The following is a 21,405-nucleotide window of genomic DNA, read 5'->3' as shown; positions in this document are numbered from 1 at the left end:
GTGTAGTCGCGTTTCCGCGCGCCTCACATGAACGAGCAAACTCTCTCCCGTGTATCGATGAAGCTGGTTGAAACATGGCGGACTTCCTGCCGACCCGAACCGTGCTAAACCAGTGCTTCCCAGTTTGCCTGCTTTCCAGCACCGAGGTTGAACAGCTGAGGAAATCAAAGGAGATTGACAAAAGTCTTTCCCGAGACAAAACCTACGCGGAACGACTAGTAAAGATACTTTTACTGGGCGCGGGCGAGAGCGGCAAATCCACTTTCCTCAAACAGATGAGGATCATCCACGGGCAGGACTTCGACCAGCAAGATCGTGAAGAGTTCCGGGCAACAATTTACAGCAACGTTATCAAAGGTAATTAGGGAGAACGTCTACGGGACTAAAAAGCTACGAGTTAACATTCTGGACTCTTCTTTCGAGCCCTAGTGAAAGTTGAGTGTTAAAAAAAACCTTTTGGGCGAAGTTTACATTCTGTGTATGCGTGGAGCTGCTCGATGAAATTAGCAGCTAAATTAGTTAGCTAGGGATTTAACGTTAGCTTCAGAACTACAATTAAACATTCAGTTTAGTGGATGAACGCCAGTGTTGTTTATGACTAACGTTGTCGGCTAGTATGAGAGTGTCTCAGCTTTGAATGTAAAAGGGCCATTTTATGTTATAACTAGTTAAATCCGATGCACACAGTGATGCAAAAAGGTCATTAGGGTGCCTCTTTTAAAAAGTGTTAAGCTACTTCCTGCTGTCAACTCTTCAGTGGCGAACCTGCATAAAGATGTCTGTATTCAGATGACATCATTGTTTTACCACTGTACTCCACTATGTGTCGGTATTCACGTCATAAGAAGAAATTCCCCTCGACCACGCCCACAAATTGGGGAAAACCGACGGTATTCCACATTGACCCCCATTGTAAAACATAAATAAAAAGCCTACTTAGTCATCCATATTTAATTCTACAGAAAGAACAAAATATGCCGAAAAGCTGTCAAATTCCCAACCTACGTTTCGGAATGCTCCCACATAGAGAAATACAGCCTGCGAGAAGAGCCATGTGGCTTTAAGCGTCAACAGACGCTGACTGAGACACTATTTTGAAGTCCCTCCAGGATTTCGTGATTTAAAAAAACATGTATTTATGTGGCTAAAAATTGTTGATTTTTGCAGCAGCATTTCTGAAATTCTGCCATACATTTTGCAATGTTTTTTTTTCACGTTAATTTAATATAAAGTCATTTGTGCTCAGTTTTAGGAGGATTTTAAGCAGAATACATAACACAAAAACAATTAGAAACTTTTGAAGTGCTCAATTTTGTTTATTTTCCTGAACAGCAATTTTTCTGAACAAAAAATTTGTGGAAACTAACTCAGATTTCCAACATATATATATATATTTTTAAATGCATGCCCCCTTAATCTGCAAATAGTATAAAAGATTAAACTAGGACAAAATAAATGCCTGGGGTCCAATCTGCAATTAAAACATTATCTCAAGTTAATCTTCCATGAAAACAATTGGAGACAAATTTCTCTTTTCGGCTGTTTCTTTTTTTTGAATAAACGCAGCTCTTTTTCTGAACATAAGAGGTGGGGGGTGACCGAGGGCCTAGCTCATCTAGGCCTATATCTCAATGTAATCCTCCATTTCATCCTCTCTATCCTCCTCCATATCAATTGCTCCACTGCGGAGTCGTTGGTTGTGGTACAGTACGTTTTACAGAGATTTTAAAATGGAAAAAGCTGACAAATTTCTCTGCTTTGAGCAGCGCTCTCCATGGACAGACTGGGGAAAGCAGAGTGCCGACCACCCTACTAAAGTCAAGGTCAGCGGAGTAAAAGTTTGAGTAATACGCCACTCACCTTGATTCTTTCAGCGCTTGTCACAGTTTTCCCTGCTACCACTTCAGGCATGGTGATCTGCCGCTGCTGTGCTCTTCTGACATTCTCATGTGCTTTGCTGATTCCAAGTGACTGTTGATTGTCAACTTTCTCTTGTGTTCCAGCATAATGTTGCACGTAGTGCAAAACAATTTCTCCCCACTTTCATGTAAAACGTTTGGAAATTGTTTTGCACGGTCTTTAGCTGTTATTTTTGTTGGCAAATGAGATTGACTTCTGTTCATTTGTGCTGCCTGTCAGCCATCTTTGCAAGTGAATACGTTGACAGGCCAGGGGGGAAAACATTGTTGACGTGGTTGGATTGGGCCATTTTCCACGGTAACTGTGCAGTAGTTGGTCAAAATTACTAACCCACTTTTGATTAATGTGCTGAAAGTACAGGGATTTGTCAAAATTGCGAGGTCTCGCGTAATAATATGCACTGTTTTGTTGATTTTTGCATTGAATTATACATTTACATTACATTTAAGTCATTTAGCAGACGCTCTTATCCAGAGCGACTTACAAATTGGGATCGCGGAAAGGATCCTTTCTGTCTGACGGCCAATACAGAACGGCTTGGAATGCTGCTCGTCCAATGAGGATCCAAACAATCAGTTTTTTTTTTTAAACAAAATTAATCATGTAACCAAATATTGAGGAAGAGGTCATTTCAAGGAGTCTGTGAAGGAAGAAACCACATGGGAAAGTTGGTACGCAAGTTACGTCCAAATAACTATTTTTCACAAAGTCAAAAGCATAATGATTTCTATAAACACAAATTAATTTATTATCTAAACCAAAGTAGATCGTTTTTTAAATATTTGTTTTATTCATCGGTTGGGGGTTTCTATAAGCTACAATGACATTCCAAACCGAGCATGAATGTCTATCTTTGTAGCTGTGTGGGTTAATATGGTCAAACTGTTTGCCTTGGGGTAAGTTGTGCCACTGGCATTTCAACAGGTGTAGACTAGCAGTGAAATGCTTACTTACAGGTCCTTTTACAACAATGTAGAGAGAAAATAAATAGAAATAGTGACACAAGGAATAAATACAGTGAATAACTATTAAAAAAATATAATGTCTATATACAGGGATTAACAGTACCAAGTCGATGGGCAGCGTTACGAGGTAATTGAGGTAGCTATGTACATATAGGTAGGGTTAAAGTGACTCGGCAACAGGATAGATAATAGACCGTAGCAGAAGCGTATGTTGTGTGTGTGTATGTCGTCAGTATGCGTGTGTGTTGGTGTAAGTGTGCGAGTCCTGCGTGTGTGTGGATAGTCAATGCAGGAGAGTTGGTGCAAAAAAAGTGTGTGTTGTGGTGGCAAGGTATGTACTGTGTGTGTGGGTAGAGGCCAGTGTGTACATAGTCAGTGCAATAGTTTTTTTCTTTTCTTTTTTATGTATACATAGTATGTTTGCACTTTAATGCATATGTACATTTTTATTGTTACAGAGCAGGTATCATTATGCCCTGCGTATACAAACGTAAAACAAGCAGGGGTCTATATCCCCCTTGAGGTTCTTGAAAGAGCAGCCAAGGAAGTGAGAGAAGGGAAGAAGTGCATTGGAGCAGCAGCAAAAGGGATGAACAAATAGACTGAATGACACTGAAGAGGTACAGAAAACAAACATGTACCTGTTTGAAAGAGAGGCTGTGATGAGTAGCAGAGGAACACCAGGTCTTATCTGATGACATGGAGTCTGAGCTGTATAAAGAGAGGCTGTGATGAGTAGCAGAGGAACACCAGGTCTTATCTGATGACATGGAGTCTGAGCTGTATAAAGAGAGGCTGTGATGGGTAGCAGAGGAACACCAGGTCTTATCTGATGACATGGAGTCTGAGCTGTATAAAGAGAGGCTGTGATGAGTAGCAGAGGAACACCAGGTCTTATCTGATGACATGGAGTCTGAGCTGTATAAAGAGAGGCTGTGATGAGTAGCAGAGGAACACCAGGTCTTATCTGATGACATGGAGTCTGAGCTGTATAAAGAGAGGCTGTGATGAGTAGCAGAGGAACACCAGGTCTTATCTGATAACATGGAGTCTGAACTGTATAAAGAGAGGCTGTGATGAGTAGCAGAGGAACACCAGGTCTTATCTGATAACATGGAGTCTGAACTGTATAAAGAGAGGCTGTGATGAGTAGCAGAGGAACACCAGGTCTTATCTGATGACATGGAGTCTGAACTGTATAAAGAGAGGCTGTGATGAGTAGCAGAGGAACACCAGGTCTTATCTGATGACATGGAGTCTGAACTGTATAAAGAGAGGCTGTGATGAGTAGCAGAGGAACACCAGGTCTTATCTGATGACATGGAGTCTGAGCTGTATAAAGAGAGGCTGTGATGAGTAGCAGAGGAACACCAGGTCTTATCTGATGACATGGAGTCTGAACTGTATAAAGAGAGGCTGTGATGAGTAGCAGAGGAACACCAGGTCTTATCTGCTAACATGGAGTCTGAACTGTATAAAGAGAGGCTGTGATGAGTAGCAGAGGAACACCAGGTCTTATCTGATGACATGGAGTCTGAACTGTATAAAGAGAGGCTGTGATGAGTAGCAGAGGAACACCAGGTCTTATCTGATGACATGGAGTCTGAGCTGTATAAAGAGAGGCTGTGATGAGTAGCAGAGGAACACCAGGTCTTATCTGATAACATGGAGTCTGAACTGTATAAACAGAGGCTGTGATGAGTAGCAGAGGAACACCAGGTCTTATCTGATGACATGGAGTCTGAACTGTATAAAGAGAGGCTGTGATGAGTAGCAGAGGAACACCAGGTCTTATCTGATGACATGGAGTCTGAGCTGTATAAAGAGAGGCTGTGATGAGTAGCAGAGGAACACCAGGTCTTATCTGATAACATGGAGTCTGAACTGTATAAAGAGAGGCTGTGATGAGTAGCAGAGGAACACCAGGTTTTCAATCAAATTTTATTTGTCACGTGCCGAAAACAACAGCTGTAGTAGACCTTACAGTGAAATGCTTATACAAGCCCTTAACCAACAATGCTTTAAGAAGTTTTAAGAAAAAAATAAAAATAAGTGTTAAGTAAAAAATACAATAAAAGTAACAAATAATTCAACAGCAGTAGTGAAATAAGCGAGGCTATATACAGGGGGTACCGGTACAGAGTCAATGTGCGGGGGCATCTGTTAGTTGAGGTAATATGTACATGTAGGTAGAGTCAAAGTGACTATGCCTATATTATAAACAGAGAGAGGCAGCAGTGTAAAAGAGGGGTCTGGATAGCCCTTTGATTAGCTGTTCAGGGGTTTTATGGCTTGGAGGTAGAAGCTGTTAAGCCTTTTGGACCTAGACTTGGTGCTCCGGTACCGCTTGCCGTGCGGTAGCAGAGAGAACAGTCTATGACTATGTTGACTGGAGTCTGACCATTTTTAGGGCCTTCCTCTGACACTGCCTGGTGTAGAGGTCCTAGATGGCAGGAAGCTTGGCCCTAGTGAAGTACTGGGCCGTACGCACTACCCTCTGTAGTGCCTTGCAGTTGGAGGCCGAGCAGTTGTCATACCAGGCAGGGATGCAACCAGTCAGGATGCTCTCGATGGTGCGGCTGTAGAACCTTTTGAGGATCTGAGGACCCATGCCAAATCTCTTCAGTCTCCTGAGGGGGAATAGGCTTTGTCGTGTCCTCTTCACCACTGTCTTAATGTGTTTGGACCATGATAGTTTGTTGGTGACGTGGACATCAAGGAACTTGAAGCTTTCAACCTGTTCCACTACAGCCCCATCGATGAGAATGGGGGCGTGCTTGGTCTTCCTTTTCCTGCAGTCCACAATCATCTCATTTGTCTTGATCACGTTAAGGGAGAGGTTGTTGTCCTGGCACCACACGGCCAGGTCTCTGACCTCCCTATAGGCTGTCTTATCGTGGTTGGTGATCAGCTCTACCACTGTTGTCATCAGCAAACTCGATGATGGTGTTGGAGTTATGCCTGGCCATGCAGTCATGAGTGAACAGGGAGTAAAGGAGGGGACTGAGCATGCACCCCTGAGAGGCCCCATGTTGAGGATTAGCTTGGTGGATGTGTTGTTCCCTACCCTTACCACCTGGGGGCAGCCCATCAGGAAGTTCAGGATCCAGTTGCAGAGGCATAGTGTTTAGTCCCAGGGTCCTTAGCTTAGTGATGAGCTTTGAGGGCACTATAGTGTTGAACGCTGAGCTGTAGTCAGTGAATAGCATTCTCACATAGGTGTTCCTTTTGTCCAGGTGGGAAAGAGCAGTGTGGATTGCAATAGAGTGCATCATCTGGGGATCTGTTGGGGCGGTATGCAAATTAGTGGGTCTAGGGTTTCTGGGATAATGGTGTTGATGTGAGCCATGACCAGCCTTTCAAAGCACTTCATGGCTACAGACGTGAGTCAGTAGTCATTTAGGCAGGTTACCTTAGTGTTCTTGGGCACAGGGACTATGGTGGTCTGCTTGAAACATTGGTATTACAGACTCAGACAGGGAGAGGTTGAAAGTGTCAGTGAAGACACTTGCCAGTTGGTCAGCGCATGCTCGGAATACACGTCCTGGTAATCCGTCTGGCCCTGCGGCCTTGTGAATGTTGACCTGTTTAAAGGTCTTACTCACTTCGACTTCTGAGAGCGTGGTCACACAGTTGTCCGGAACAGCTGGTGCTCTCATGCATGGTTCAGTGTTACTTGCCTCAAAGCGAGCATAGAAGTAATTTAGCTCATCTGGTAGGTTTGTGTCACTGGGCAGCTCGTAGCTGTGTTTCCCTTTGTAGTCTGTAATAGTTTCAAGCCCTGCCACATCCGACGAGCTTCAGAGCTGGTGTAGTATGATTCGATCTTAGTCCTGTATTGATGCTTTGGCTGTTTGATGGTTCGTCGGAGGGTACAGTGGGATTTCTTATAAGCTTCCGGGTTAGAGCCCCGCTCCATGAAAGCGGCAGCTCTACCCTTTAGCTCATTGCGGCTGTTGCCTGTAAATCCATGGCTTCTGGTTGGGGTATGTACTTAGTCACTGTGAGGACAACGTCACCGATGCACTTATTGATGAAGCCAGTGACTCATGTGGTGTACTCCTCAATGCCATCAGAAGAATCCCAGAACTTATTCCAATCTGTGCTAGCAAAGCAGTCCTGTAACTTATCTGATAACATGGAGTCTGAACTTGATAAACATATCACGAATTTTGCAGACCAGTTCAGTAGCCTCAAATGCAGAGAACTTGCCTTCGAATTGGCACATAGAAACAACATCACTGTCCCAGACAGCTGGTCGGGACTTATTCCACATTTTGTTGAGTTACAACCTGAATTTTCTAACTGATCTACACACAATACCCCATAATGACAAAGTGAAAACATGTTTTTTGGAAATGTTTGCAAATGTATTGAAATTTAAATACAGAAATATCTCATTTACACCCCTGTGTCTGGGTAAGTCTCTAAGAGCTTTCCACACTTGGATTGTGCAACATTTGCCCATTTAAAAAAATATATATATATTTTTTAATTCAAGCAAAAACCTAGCCATGAAGTCCGAGAACTCCGAGACAAAACTGTGTCGAGGCACAGATCTGGGGAAGGCTACAAAAAAATGTCTGCAGCATTGAAGGTCCCCAAGAACACAGTGGCCTCCATCATTCCTAAATGGAATAAGTTTGGAACCACCAAGACTCTTCCTAGAGCTGGCTGCCTGGCCAAACTGAGCAATCGGGAGAGAAGGGCCTTGGTAAGGGAGGTGACCAAGAACACGGTCTGAATGCTAAGCATCACATCTGGAAGAAACCTGTAACCATCCCTATGTTGAAGCATGGTGGTGGCAGGATCATGCTGTGGGTTGTTTTTCAGTGGCAGGGACTGGGAGACTAGTCAGGATCGAGGGGAAAGATGAACAGAGCGAAGTTCAGAGAGATCCTTGATACATTTGCAAACATTTCTAAAGACCTGTTTTTGTTATTGTGTGTAGACTGAATGGGGGGAAATATTTTTTATCCATTGTAGAAAAAGGCTGTAACGTAACAAAATATTATCGACCCCCGTCAGAGAGTTTCTGTGTATGGTCGTTGTTGTTAACTATCAACTTTATCTGTCCTCTTCAGGTATGCGTGTGTTGGTGGATGCACGGGAGAAGCTTCACATCCCCTGGGGTTCCCCTGACAACCAGGTGCACGGAGACAATGTGATGTCATTCGACACACGGTCTGTGATGATGGCGAACGGCCAGGTGGAGACGAGCGTGTTTCTCAAGTACCTGCCCTCCATCCAGGTCCTGTGGGCCGACAGCGGAATACAACAGGCCTACGACAGACGCAGGGAGTTCCAACTGGTTAGTACACACCCAATGCACACGCCCCCCAGGGTTTCCATTATCCCTCAATTGCCAGCTTATTCATTGCTGGAAATACCAGTCAATGGAAATATATTTGACTGTCATGCTTATCAGGCTACAGGTTAATTTGCATTATTTAGTGGAATTAAATTGGCCTGTGTGTGTTTTCGTTAGTCATCATGTATCTTATTTATCCAACACAACTATCACAGCATACAGAGCCTATTTTGAGTGAGATTTTTCCAGCAGCTCCTCAGCTGATTGCCTTTGGTTCCGCAATGAATGTGTTTTACTCAATTCTAAATGCAATTGCATGTTAAATCGTTTTGGTGCATGATGGGGGGAAAAAAATAGTTACTATTTTATTCTCAACTGGTAATTGAAGCGCGCCTCCCATTCACCATTCCAGTGCGGGCAACAGTCTATCAGCGTGTCCCGTCACTTTACAAATGGAAGCTGGAGGCGTGTCTTACCTTTGCTTCAAAGTAGGCTATAGGCTAAATTCGATAATGGAAATGTGGAGCCATTTCTTTTTTAAAGACTTCATAGGCCACTCAGCATTAAAGAGCAAGATTAGGGGGTAAGGCCCTGCGATAGAGTAGCGTCCTGTACAGATGGTGTGCTTGTACATCAAGCTGCCTCACGCTACAGAAACAGGAGATAGGCGCAGGAGCCTATGAGGAATACATTTGTAATGTAGTGAAGCTGTCTCTAGAGCCTCTTTCATGATCATGTGAAATTTCAATTGCTATGGAAATGCTGGGATGTGTTTTTTTTTCATGAACATGTTTAATTGAATTATTATGCAACTATGATGGTGATAAGATATGGATTACAATTATCATCCAGAATATTAAGGCTATACTCACTTCATGTATACTCACGATACACACACACACTCAACCATGAAAATTGTCTGGGTTATTATTTATTTAGACATCACACATTATAGTCTTACTAATTATCCAGACCTTCTATAGAGTGGCAAGAAAAAGTATGTGAACCCTTTGGAAATACCTGGTTTCTGCATAAATTGGTCATAAAATGTGATCTGATCTTCATCTAGGTCACAACAATAGACAAACATGGTCTGCTTAAACTACACACAAACAATTAAATGTGTTCATGTCTTTATTGCACACATCATGTAAACATTCACAGTGCAGGGTGGGAAAAGTATGTGAACCCTTGGATTTAATAACAGTTGACCCTTCTTTGGCAGCAATTTTTTATGTATTTTTTATTTCACCTTTATTTAACCAGGTAGGCTAGTTGCGAACACCTTTATTTAACCAGGTAGGCTAGTTGAGAACACCTTTATTTAACTAGGTAGGCTAGTTGAGAACACCTTTATTTAACCAGGTAGGCTAGTTGAGAACAAGTTCTCATTTGCAACTGCGACCTGGCCAAGATAAAGCATAGCAGTGTGAACAGACAACACAGAGTTACACATGGAGTAAACAATTAACAAGTCAATAACACAGTAGAAAAAATGGGCAGTCTATATACAATGTGTGCAAAAGGCATGAGGAGGTAGGCGAATAATACAATTTTGCAGATTAACACTGGAGTGATAAATGATCAGATGGTCATGTACAGGTAGAGATATTGGTGTGCAAAAGAGCAGAAAAGTAAATAAATAAAAAAACAGTATTAAAAACAGTATGGGAATGAGGTAGGTGAAAATGGGTGGGCTATTTACCTATAGACTATGTACAGCTGCAGCGATCGGTTAGCTGCTCGGATAACCTCAACCAAACGTTTTCTGTAGTTGCGGATCAGACCAGCTCAAAGGTCAGGAGGAATTTGGTGGACAGAGCCTAACATTCTCCTGCAAGATGTCTTGATTAACTTGGGAATTCATTTTTCTGTCTGATAGCAAGCTGTCCAGGCCCTGAGGCAGCAAAGCAGCCCCAAACCATGATGCTCCCTAGAGAGAGAGACAGAGAGAGAGATGCTGTAGAACATCCAGGTGCACTTTTGCAAGCTTCAGATGTGCAGCAATGTTGTTTTTGGACAGCAGTGGTTTCTTCCATGGTGTCCTCCCATTAACACCATTCTTGTTTAGTGTTTTACGTATCGTAGACTCGTCAACAGAGATGTTAGCATGTTCCAGAGATTTCTGTCATCTTTAGCTGACAGGATTCTTCTTAACCTCATTGAGCATTCTGCGCTGTTATCTTGCAGTCATCTTTGCAGGACGGCCACTCCTAGGGAGAGTAGCAACAGTGCTGAACTTTCTCCATTTATAGACCATTTGTCTTACCAGGGACTGATGAACATCAAGGCTTTTCAAGATACTTTTGAAACCCTTTCCAGCTTTATGCAAGTCAGCAATTCTTAATCCTAGGTCTTCTGACATCTCTTTTTGTTCGAGGCATCAGGCAATGCTTCTTGTGAATAGAAAACTCAAATTCTGTGAGTTTTTTTAATAGGGCAAGGCATATATAGGGCATCTCCAATCATGTCTCATTGATTGTACTCCAGGTTAGCTGACTCCTGACTCCAATTAGCTTTTGGAGAAGTCATTAGCCTAGGTGTTAACATACTTTCCCCAACCTACACTGAATGTTTAAATGATGTAGACAAGACATACAATCATTTGTGTGTTACTAGTTTAAGCAGACTGTTTGTCTATTGTTGTGACTTAGATGAATATCAGATCAAATCTGATGACTAATTTATGCAGAAATCCAGGTAATTCCTGGATTCACATACTTTTCCTTGCCACTGTACACTCACTAAATCACATCCAATATCACACACATCAACCTACTCAAATCTACTACACAAATACATCTTGACTCAATTGTCTAACATCTGTGGCATTGGAAAACAGGCAAGGGAATAAAATAAATATTGCTAAAACCTGTTTCTTGAATTCAAAACATCAGACATTTTGTAGCGGTCTTTATATGTACCACAGGAGAACCAAGAAATAAAGAGCGACACCACAGCTGTCGTTTTGGCTTTAATGTCGATCTGCAATAGTATTATGAAAAGACAGGACAAGTTGTTCTTTCTCTCTGTGTTTTCTCAGACTCACACAATCACACTCATACATAAAGCCATAATGTATAAAATAATAACCAGTCCTTAATACAAAGAATGTATAATCTTAATTCTTAGACAATAGAACCATACCTGCAATAGTATTATGAAAAGACAGGACAGGAACACATCAGTCTCCAATGCACTGTGACACGTTGTTCTATACCGGAGCATGAAGAAAGGTAAAACACACATTCTGTCTCACATCCCCAATACATTGCTAGGTGCTTTCAGTGTTGACAGTATTGAAATACAACAACTCATGTACAAAAACACTAATACAAACAAGCTACAATGTGAAATCGCCTTTATCCCATTCAGACCTTAGAGGTCTAAAACTACATCTCCCATAATGCAACGCTAGCATCAGTCGGCAGCTCAGCTCAGCTAGCTAGCAACAGCAATACTTTTTAGCACTCTGTAAACTATATCAATAACAAAAATAAAACCCTGAAAGTTACATGTTTCAATAGTCTCTCACTCCCTTGTAACAATATCTACAGCATTAACCTTGGTGTTTTATTTCTTTCACATTATGGAATTCTACAAAGGAGTAATCTGCAACACATACCTTTCTGTGTTTTCTCTGAGCTACGGGTAGTACCAGGGTGTTAGTAGGTGACGTAAGCACCCAGATGAAATAAAATACATTTAAAGAAATAAAACCCAAAGATGTTAATATCATTCAGCTACTGTAGCTGCCTACTTAAATTCCCAATATTCCTGTCTATGTGGAAATTCTGTAAGGGTTATGTGAAGGCCAATTAGAGGATCCGATCACATTCTGTCTCCTATCAATACTTTAACCTTTGATCAAGAGAGAAAGAGACAAAGTAATCAAGACAACTATAGCTTGATTAAGTCTCCATGTATATCTCACTATGTCAGGGTTTTTTGGTCTCCAAATATCCATAATGTTTTAATGTGTCCATAATATTAGTGATTTCCTTAAGAGCACGGTGATGATAGTATGATTACTTTTACGGTCCATTGAGGTACTTAACACCATGATGATTTGATCGTTTGCCTGTAAGTTCAATACATTGGTATAAATATTTTCGAAGTAGTATGGATCATCCTGATTTGGCCAATATTATAGATTAATGAGCTGAATCAGTTTTTTTTAAATCCCCTTTCATATTCAAAATGATCCACTTTCCTAGCAAATCATTCCTGACTATTTGCACATTAGGATCAACAATTTTGTTAATATCACACCTTTCGGGTTCCTTTGTCCATGACAGAAAATTATTTCACCATCCCATTCCTTTTCCTACGCAATTTCAACTAAGGATGTAGAGTGAGTTTCCAGTTAACAGTATATGTTATATTCCTTTTCTTTTAGCCATGTAAAGACGGATCTTTTCTTATCTGCTAAGCCGTTACAATTATAACTGGATATCCTTATTTCACCCCTTACCATAACTAGATACTAAATTGGTCTAAATAGACCATAATTAGTGCTTGTAAAGTTACTGCCATAAGAGGCACTGACAGTCAAAAATAGAGATTTCAAATTGCAGGAGAGTTAAAATGGCTATTTCATCAAACTTCAAATGGTTAGAATAGTACACAACGCAGAACAGAACAACCAGGTTAAGGGTCATTGGCCCAAGCCCACGAACAGGAATATTCCAAGTTCAGACAGAAGGGGGGAGTGAGATCGCTATGATCGCCAGGAACTTTATTCTTGGCGTCTATTTTTAATTGTTGCGCTACGAGTGCTGACTGTTGTTGCTCTTGGTGCACCTATCCCTTTAGCGGGATAATTGTCATCAACTTCTGCTGAATTGCAGAGCGACAAATTCAAATTAAATTACTAAAAATATTGAATTTTCATGAAATCACAAGTGCAAGGTTGTTTTTACAATATATAATCGATAATATGTCAACCGGAATGTAGCTTCTTCCATAGGCGAGAGAAAGAAAATGGTTGTTGCGCATGAAAATCTGCTGGCACCCAGCCATCCGCTGACGCGATGGGTTCTTTCTCGCTCATTTTTCAAAATAAAAGCCTGAAACTATGTCTAAAGACTGTTCACAGCTTGAGTAAGCCATAGGAAAAGGAATCTGGTTGATATCCCTTTAAATGGAGCGAAGGCAGCCTATGGAAAATGGAGCGTTCAAAATAGAAGCCACTTCCTGGTTTGATTTTCCACAGGTTTTCGCCTGCAATATCAGTTCTGTCATACTCACAGACAATACTTTGACAGTTTTGGATACTTTTGTGTTTTCTATCCTAATCTGCCAATTATATGCATATTCTAGATTCTGGGCATGAGAAATAGGCAGTTTCATTTTGGCTATGTTTTTCATCCCAAAATCGAAATACTGCCCCCTAGTCTCAAGAGATTTTAACCTCTCTGGCATATGTGGGACGGTAGCGTCCCACCTCGCCAACAGCCAGTGAAATTGCATGGTGCCAAATTCAAAACAACAGAAATCCCATAATTAATTAGAATTCCTCAAACATACAAGTGTTTTACACCATTTTAAAAATAAACTTCTTGAAATCCAGCCACAGTGTCTGATTTCAAATAGGCTTAATGGCGAAAGCTCACCAAACGATTGTTAGGTCGGCACCTAGTCACAGAAAAATATACAGCCAAGGAGAGGACTCACAAATCAGAAATAGCGATTACATTAATAACTAACCTTTGATCTTCATCAGATGGCACTCACAGGACTTTGTGTTACACAATAAATGTGTGTTTTGTTCGATAAAGTTAATCTTTATGTCCAAAAACGTCATTTGAAATTGGTGTGTTATGATCAGAAATGCATTGTCTCAAACAAACATCCGGTGAAAGTGCAGAGAGCCACATCAAATGACAGAAATACTCATAAACATTGATAAAAGATACAAGTGTTATGCATGGAAATATAGATAAACTTCTCCTTAATGCAACCGCTGTGTCAGATTTCAAAAAGACTTTACGGCGAAAGCACAGCTTGCGATGATGTTAGGTCAGCACTAGTCACAGAGAACCATCCAGCCATTTTCCAAAGAAGGAGAGGTGTCAGAAATAGCGTTATAAATATTCACTTACCTTTGATGATCTTGATCGGAATGCTGTTTGATAAAGTCCATAATTTATGTCCCAATACCTCCTTTTTGTTCACACGTTTAGCCCAGTAATCCAAATGCATAATGCGCGATCACTTGTTCAGGCGAAATGTCAAAAAAGTTATATTACAGTTCATAGAAACATGTCAAACGATGTATAGAATCAATCTTTAGGATGTTATTATCACAAATCTGCAATAATGTTCCAACTGGAGAATTCCTTTGTCTTTAGAAATGCAATGGAACGCAGCTACCTCTCACGCGTGTAATCAGCTCATGCATGGCACTCTGCCAGACCTCTGGCTCAAACAGCTCTCATTCTCTCCTCCTTCACAGTAGAAGCCTGAAACAAGGTTCTAAAGACTGTTGACATCTAATGGAAGCCTTAGGAAGTGCAATATGACCCCATAGACACTGTGTATTCGATAGGCAATGACTTGATAAACTACAAACCTCAGATTTCCCACTTCCTGGTTGGATTTTTTCTCGGGTTTTTGCCTGCCACATGAGTTCTGTTATACTCAGACATCATTCAAACAGTTTTAGAAACTTCAGTGTTTTCTATCCAAATCTTCAAATTATATTCATATTCTAGCTTTTGGGTCTGAGTAGCAGACAGTTTACTCTGGGCACCTTATTCATCCAAGCTACTCAATACTGCCCCTCAGTCCAAAAGAAGTTAATCAGTCTACTTCAGGACAATTTATTCTGAAATAAGACATCATTTATAACCTGCATTTTTCCAGTACAATATAGGTTCAGCAAATCCCCTTATTGTTTGGGATACATTCAGAGGTCACTCAATATTTATCAATAAGAAATGCAGTTTCTGCCTGAAGAGACAAGGCTAACAAGGTAAATACATGAACTAATAGTACAGGTAGATGGCAATAAAAACGGTACTACAGAGAGACAAAATAAGTTGGAGGGAAAAAAACTGGAGGAACTTATTCAAGAACGATCGAATGTAATCTATTACAAAAATAAAGCAAACTGGATAGAATATGCACCAAATTCTTCCTGAATCTCCAACACAGGAATGCTGCCGAAAATAATTTGCAGAAACTCTTTCCTAAAGGCTGTCATCTATGATACTCCAAATGTGACTCATCACCTGGATTCAGTCTTATGTAGCACAATTTGAAAAGTAATTTTTTTTTTTTTTTAAACAAAGTGTAAATTCACACGTCACATAACGTTACCTAACAAGCCAGCCAGCTAACGTTAGCTAAACAATGAACAGTGCAAACAATGCTACAGTGCTGGGAGCTAATCACCCACGTTCAATGTTAACTAAACCAACATTGGGCTTTAACTATAACAGCAAACGGCTGTGGGAAACAAATAATATCAGCTAGAAAGCCAGCCAACTAACATTAGCCAGCTAGCTAACAGTACACTTTAGCTTGAAATGAAACCACTTTCTGTCAAAATTAGAAAACGTGTAATATCTGAAAATGTAACGTTAGTCTAGCGTTGGCTAGCTATCTTACCTGTATACATCGTCATGAATGGACGAGTCTCCCTGTCAGGAATGCCATGCCACGGTTTCTCTTAGTTTGAAGATGTAATCCGGAGACAGGTGTTCCCTCCATCTCTTTAGCTATCATACTTTAATTCCACTGATTTCAAAACTTGATCCTCCAGAAAGTGGGGAGTCACACTTATGCAGCTCCATTACACAGTAAAAAAAAATGAAAAACCACGTTCGACAGGATTACCAACACAGAATGACGACATTCTATGGCAAACCAATCCAAACTCCTCTCTCGGCATGCCCAGCCCACTCATTATCTCAGCCAATCATGGCTAGTGGGAAGGTTAACTTTTTTTTCTGTGGCTTAACCAACAGGGCTTGTAATTTTAACAATTTTATTCGTATTTACTGAGTTTAACCTCTTGCTCCTACCTGACACGCAGGCGTCCCATCTCGACATCTGGAAATGCAAATGCGCTACGCTAAATGCTAATAGTACTAGTTAAAACTCAAACGTTCATTAAAATACACATGCAGGGTATTGAATTAAAGCTACACTCGTTGTGAATCCAGGCAACAAGTCAGATTTTTAAAATGCTTTTCGGCGAAAGCATGAGAAGCTATTATCTGATAGCATGTAACACCCCAAAAGACCCGCAGGGGACGTAAACAAAATAATTAGCATAGTCGTCGCTACACAAACCACACAAATGAAATATAAAACATTCATTACCTTTGACCATCTTCTTTGTTGGCACTCCTAGATGTCCCATAATCAATATTGGGTATTTTTTTCGATTAAATCGGTCCATATATAGCCTAGATATCAATCTATGAAGACTGTGTGATAAACAAAAAAAATAGCGTCTTATAACGTAACGTCATTTTTTTAAATTATAAAAGTCGACGATAAACTTTCACAAAACACTTCGAAATACTTTTGTAATGCAACTTTAGGTATTAGTACACGTTAATAAGCGACCAAATTGATCACGAGGCGATGTATATTCTTTAGCTGTCCGTCTGGAAATAATGTCCGGGTAAATCTCAACCAAAATATCCGGTCGGAGACCTGAAGAAATGGCTTGTCTCTTCTTCGTTTGACCAAGAAACAAAGCCTAGGCGAATGACAAGACTGTTGACATTGTGTGGAAGCTGTAGGTATTGCAACCTCAGCCCCAATTATTGTGGTTCGCCTTTGTCAATGGGTTGAAGTGGCGGATGGATATATATTTCCATTTTCAGTGATCAGATTTTCCTGCGCTTTTCGATGAAACGCACGTTCTGTTATAGTCACAGCCGTGATTTAACCAGTTTTATAAACGCCTGAGTGTTTTCTATCCACACATACTAATCATATGCATATACTATATTCCTGGCATGAGCAGCACGGCGCTGAAATGTTGCGCGATTTTTAACAGAATGTTCGAAAAAGTAGGGGGTAGGAGTAACAGGTTAAGGCACATGAAAGTAAACATATTCAAGAAGGCATTTCTGCCAAAAAAAAAACGCATGTTGATAAAACAAATATTTTATGTTCAAACGCTCTCCTGTGAAATTGTGACTTGCGACATATGCCTAGTTTCCTGAATCGTGTCACAAATTATTTTTTTAACCTCTTGAACCTATGGGTGCGCTATTTCATTATTGGATAAAAAAAAACGTGCCCGTTTTAAGTGCAATATTTTGTTACAAAAAGATGCTCGACTATGCATATAATTGACAGCTTTGGAAAGAAAACACTCTGACGTTTCCAAAACGGCAAAGATATTATCTGTGAGTGCCACAGAACTGATGCTACAGGCGAAACCAAGATGAAACTTCAAACAGGAAATGAGCAGAATTTGAGGCTCTGTTTTCCATTGTCTCCTTATATGGCTGTGAATGTGCCCTGAATGAGCCTACGCTTTCTGCCGTTTGCCCAAGGTGTCTGCAGCATTGTGACGTATTTGTAGGCATATCATTGGAAGATTGGCCATAAGAGACTACATTTACCAGGTGTCCGCCCGGTGTCCTTTGTCTAAATTGTTGCGTAATCTTCAGCTGCAGGCATTTTCCCATGGGATTCAGAAGAGAAAGCACACTTCCACGAACAATATATCATCGAAGAGATGTGAAAAACACCTTGAGGATTGATTCTAAACAACGTTTGCCATGTTTCAGTCGATATTATGGAGTTAATTTGGAAAAAAGTTCAGCGTTTTGATGACTGAATTTTCTGTTTTTTTTTGGTAGCCAAACGTGATGTACCAAACGGAGCGATTTCTCCTATACAAAGAATATTTTTGGACAAACTGAACATTTGCTATCTAACTGAGAGTCTCCTCATTGAAAACATCTGAAGTTCTTCAAACGTAAATTATTTTATTTGAATGCTTTTCTGGTTTTTGTGAAAATGTTGCCTGCTGAATGCTAACGCTAAATGCTACGCTAGCTGTCAATACTGTTACACATGCTTGTTTTGCTATGGTTGAGAAGCATATTTTGAAAATCTGAGATGACAGTGTTGTTAACAAAAGGCTAAGCTTGAGAGCTAGCAGATTTATTTAATTTAATTAGCGATTTTCATGAATAGTTAACGTTGTGTTATGGTAATGGGCTTGAGGCTGTAGTCACGATCCCGGATCCGGGATGGCTCGGCGCAAGAAGTTAAGAGGAAGCTAAATATTTTAAGCAGATGTTATCTTTTCTGTCTCCTCACACACTGAATGACAATTACTGCAAGGAATTCTTTCCAAATAGTAAAAAATAGGAACATTTAACAAATGTACAAAAAGATCAGTTCAAAGGCCAAATTACAGAGGAATAACTTTGAGGCTATTAAATACTTTCAGTCTGGAAAAACCCCAGGGCTTAATGGCATACTGGAAGAGGTTTATAAAGCCCTTTTCTTTTATATACTCAAAGCTCCATTTTATTAACTTGTTTTAACTACTCCTATTGAAATGGTAGTCTGTCAGGTACTCCGCAGGAAGGTCTGATTTCACTATTATTTAAACGAGTCCTTTTGCAATTTAATGTTGTGTAGAAAAATACTAGCGAAATCATAGCACTCAGAATAAAACGTTTTTAACAGGTATTGTTCATCCTGATCAGACAGGTTTTTTTTTATGTGAATAATACATTGGAGATAATATATGATAACTACTAGAAATAATAGAACATGAAACATTTAAGAAGCTATGCCTGACAGCTTTTTAAAAATACTATGATAGACTAGATTTTATTTATAAATGCCTGGATTTTTTTTTTTTCTTTTTTCTGTGTATCTTATAAAATGGGTAAAAGTAATGTATAGCAATCCCAGGTGTAAAATAGTAAATAGTAGCGTCTTCTCAGAGTTTTGAGGTAAACAAGGGTGTCCGCTGTCACCATATCTATTCGTAATGGGAATCTAAATGCAAGCTATTATTATCAGATCAATCAACAACATTAAAGGATTAGAAATCCAAGGCTTAAAAACAAAGGTCTCCATGTATGCCGATGACTCAAGTTCTTTATTAAGTCTGCAAACTAGATCCCTGCCATATCTCTTTGAAGAACTTTTCTGGACTTTCTGGACTAAAACCTAATTATGGTAAGTGTACAAGATTACGTATTGGATCTTTAAAAAATACAACTTTCATTACCCTGTAGTGTACCTAGATAATGGTCTGATGGTGAAGTAAATATACTTGGTATTCACATCACAAAATATATAAATGAGCTCTGCACAATGAATTTCAATAGAACATTTGTAAAAATAGACAAGCTCCTTCAACCATGGAGAAGTAAATTCCTGTCTATTTATGGAAAAGTTGCACTGATTAACTCCATATCTCAGTTTAGTCACTTATGGCGCTGCCTACTCCTGATTCATTTTTCAAGATTGCAAGATTGAATCCCCGAGCTGACAAGGTAAAAATCTGTCGTTCTGCCCCTGAACAAGGCAAGCCGTCATTGAAAATAAGAATTTGTTCTTAACTGACTTGCCTTGTTAAATAAAGATTAAATAAAGGTGTAAAAAAAAAAATCGGCGTCCAAAATTGGCGATTTCCGATTGTTATGAAAACTTGAAATCGGCCCTAATTAATCGGCCATTCCGATTAATCGGTCAGCCTCTACTCTCTAGGGTAGGCCAACATCCAGTGAGATTGCAGAGCGCCAAATTCAAATACAGAAATACTCATTATAAAAATTCAGGAAAGATACAACTATTTTACATAGGTTTAAAGATTAACTTCTTGTGAATCCAACCACAGTGTCAGATTTAAAAAATGCTTTACGGTGAAAGCATACCTTAACGATGTTTTGAGAACATCGCCCAGCAGACAAATCCTTACAAACAGTAACCAGCCAAGTAGAAGCGTTACACAAGTCAGAAATAAAGAGAAAATGAATCACTTATATTTGATGATCTTCATATGGTTGCACTCAGAAGACATTCATTTATTCAATAAATGTTCCTTTTGTTCGATAGTCTCTCTTTTTATCCAAAAACCTCTGTTCGCGTTTTCTTCAGTAATCCGCAGTCACAACAGACAGACAAAAAAATCAAAATTGTATCTGTAAAGAAACATGTCAAACAATGTTTATATTCAATCCTCAGGTTGTTTTTAGCCTAAATAATCAATATCTCAACCGGACAATAACGTCGTCAATATAAAAGGTAAATAAGAAAGACACTCTCGGTCGCGTGCATGAAAAAGCCCTGTGACACGGCAGCCACTCATTCAGACTGCTCTTAATCCCTAATTTTTCAGAATACAAGCCTGAAACCATTTCTAAAGACTGTTGACATCTAGTGTAAGGCATAGGAACTGCAATTTGAGTCCTAAGTCAATGGATACTGTAATGGCATTGAATAGAAATCTACACACACAAAATATCTTACTTCCTGAATGGATTTTTCTCAGGTTTTCACCTGCCAAATCAGTTCTGTTATACTCAGACACTATTTTAACAATTTTGGAAACTTTAGAGTGTTTTCTATCCAAATCTAACAATTATATGCATATCCTATCTTCTGGGCCTGAGTAGGAGGCCGTTTAATTTGGGCATGCTTTTCATCCAAAATTCCAAATGCTGCCTACCCTAGAGAAGTTAAAAGACATTTAATGTAGCTAAATGACTGGGATTAGCAGAACATTTACTACTGGTGACCTATATGCAGGGTTCACACAAGGTGCTTAAGGTGTTTAAAGTAATTGAATTTTCCACTCAAATTCATATACTGGAATGCCTTAAATCAGATATTTTCTCAAGTTGGTAACTAAAAAACACTACTTTAAATGAGGAGAACAGAAAATGATCTTATATGAAAAGTGTTCGAAAAATTTATCCTTGCGAATTAATTTCAAGGCAGACTAGAGTTTTATTTCCTCATGTGTTTTGCGCTCTGGTTTCCCCCCCCCACACACACACTTCCACTCAGCCAGAACTGACTGATTAGGCACCTCCAAACTTCACATTGATAGCTAAAATGCCAGGCAAATGTAGACTCAATCTGGCTAGCAGGATATTGATGTTTATAAATGGGGTTTGCCAGACTCAACCAGGAATGTAGTGTCATTCTGACCCTAATGGGTTATGGGTTAGCCCTAATGGGTTATGCACCCAATGCATAGGAGTC

General features: G+C 39.9%; 1 protein-coding gene across 1 annotated transcript in view; it reads left to right on the top strand.

Annotated features, from left to right (window-relative positions):
• LOC118368606 (guanine nucleotide-binding protein subunit alpha-13-like) overlaps nucleotides 1-21,405 on the top strand; it is a 32,099-nt gene continuing 10,694 nt past the window's right edge. Inside the window, exons 1-2 of the mRNA XM_052492653.1 lie at nucleotides 1-357; nucleotides 7,970-8,196. Coding sequence (XP_052348613.1) covers nucleotides 75-357; nucleotides 7,970-8,196 — 510 coding nt within the window. The 5' untranslated portion in view covers nucleotides 1-74. The remainder of the gene's footprint in view (nucleotides 358-7,969; nucleotides 8,197-21,405) is intronic.

This window comes from Oncorhynchus keta, chromosome 3 (assembly GCF_023373465.1).
Source record: "Oncorhynchus keta strain PuntledgeMale-10-30-2019 chromosome 3, Oket_V2, whole genome shotgun sequence".
In the NCBI taxonomy this organism is placed as follows: domain Eukaryota; kingdom Metazoa; phylum Chordata; class Actinopteri; order Salmoniformes; family Salmonidae; genus Oncorhynchus; species Oncorhynchus keta.
Note: the sequence above shows the minus strand (reverse complement) of the source record. Positions and strands in the feature narration are given on the sequence as shown.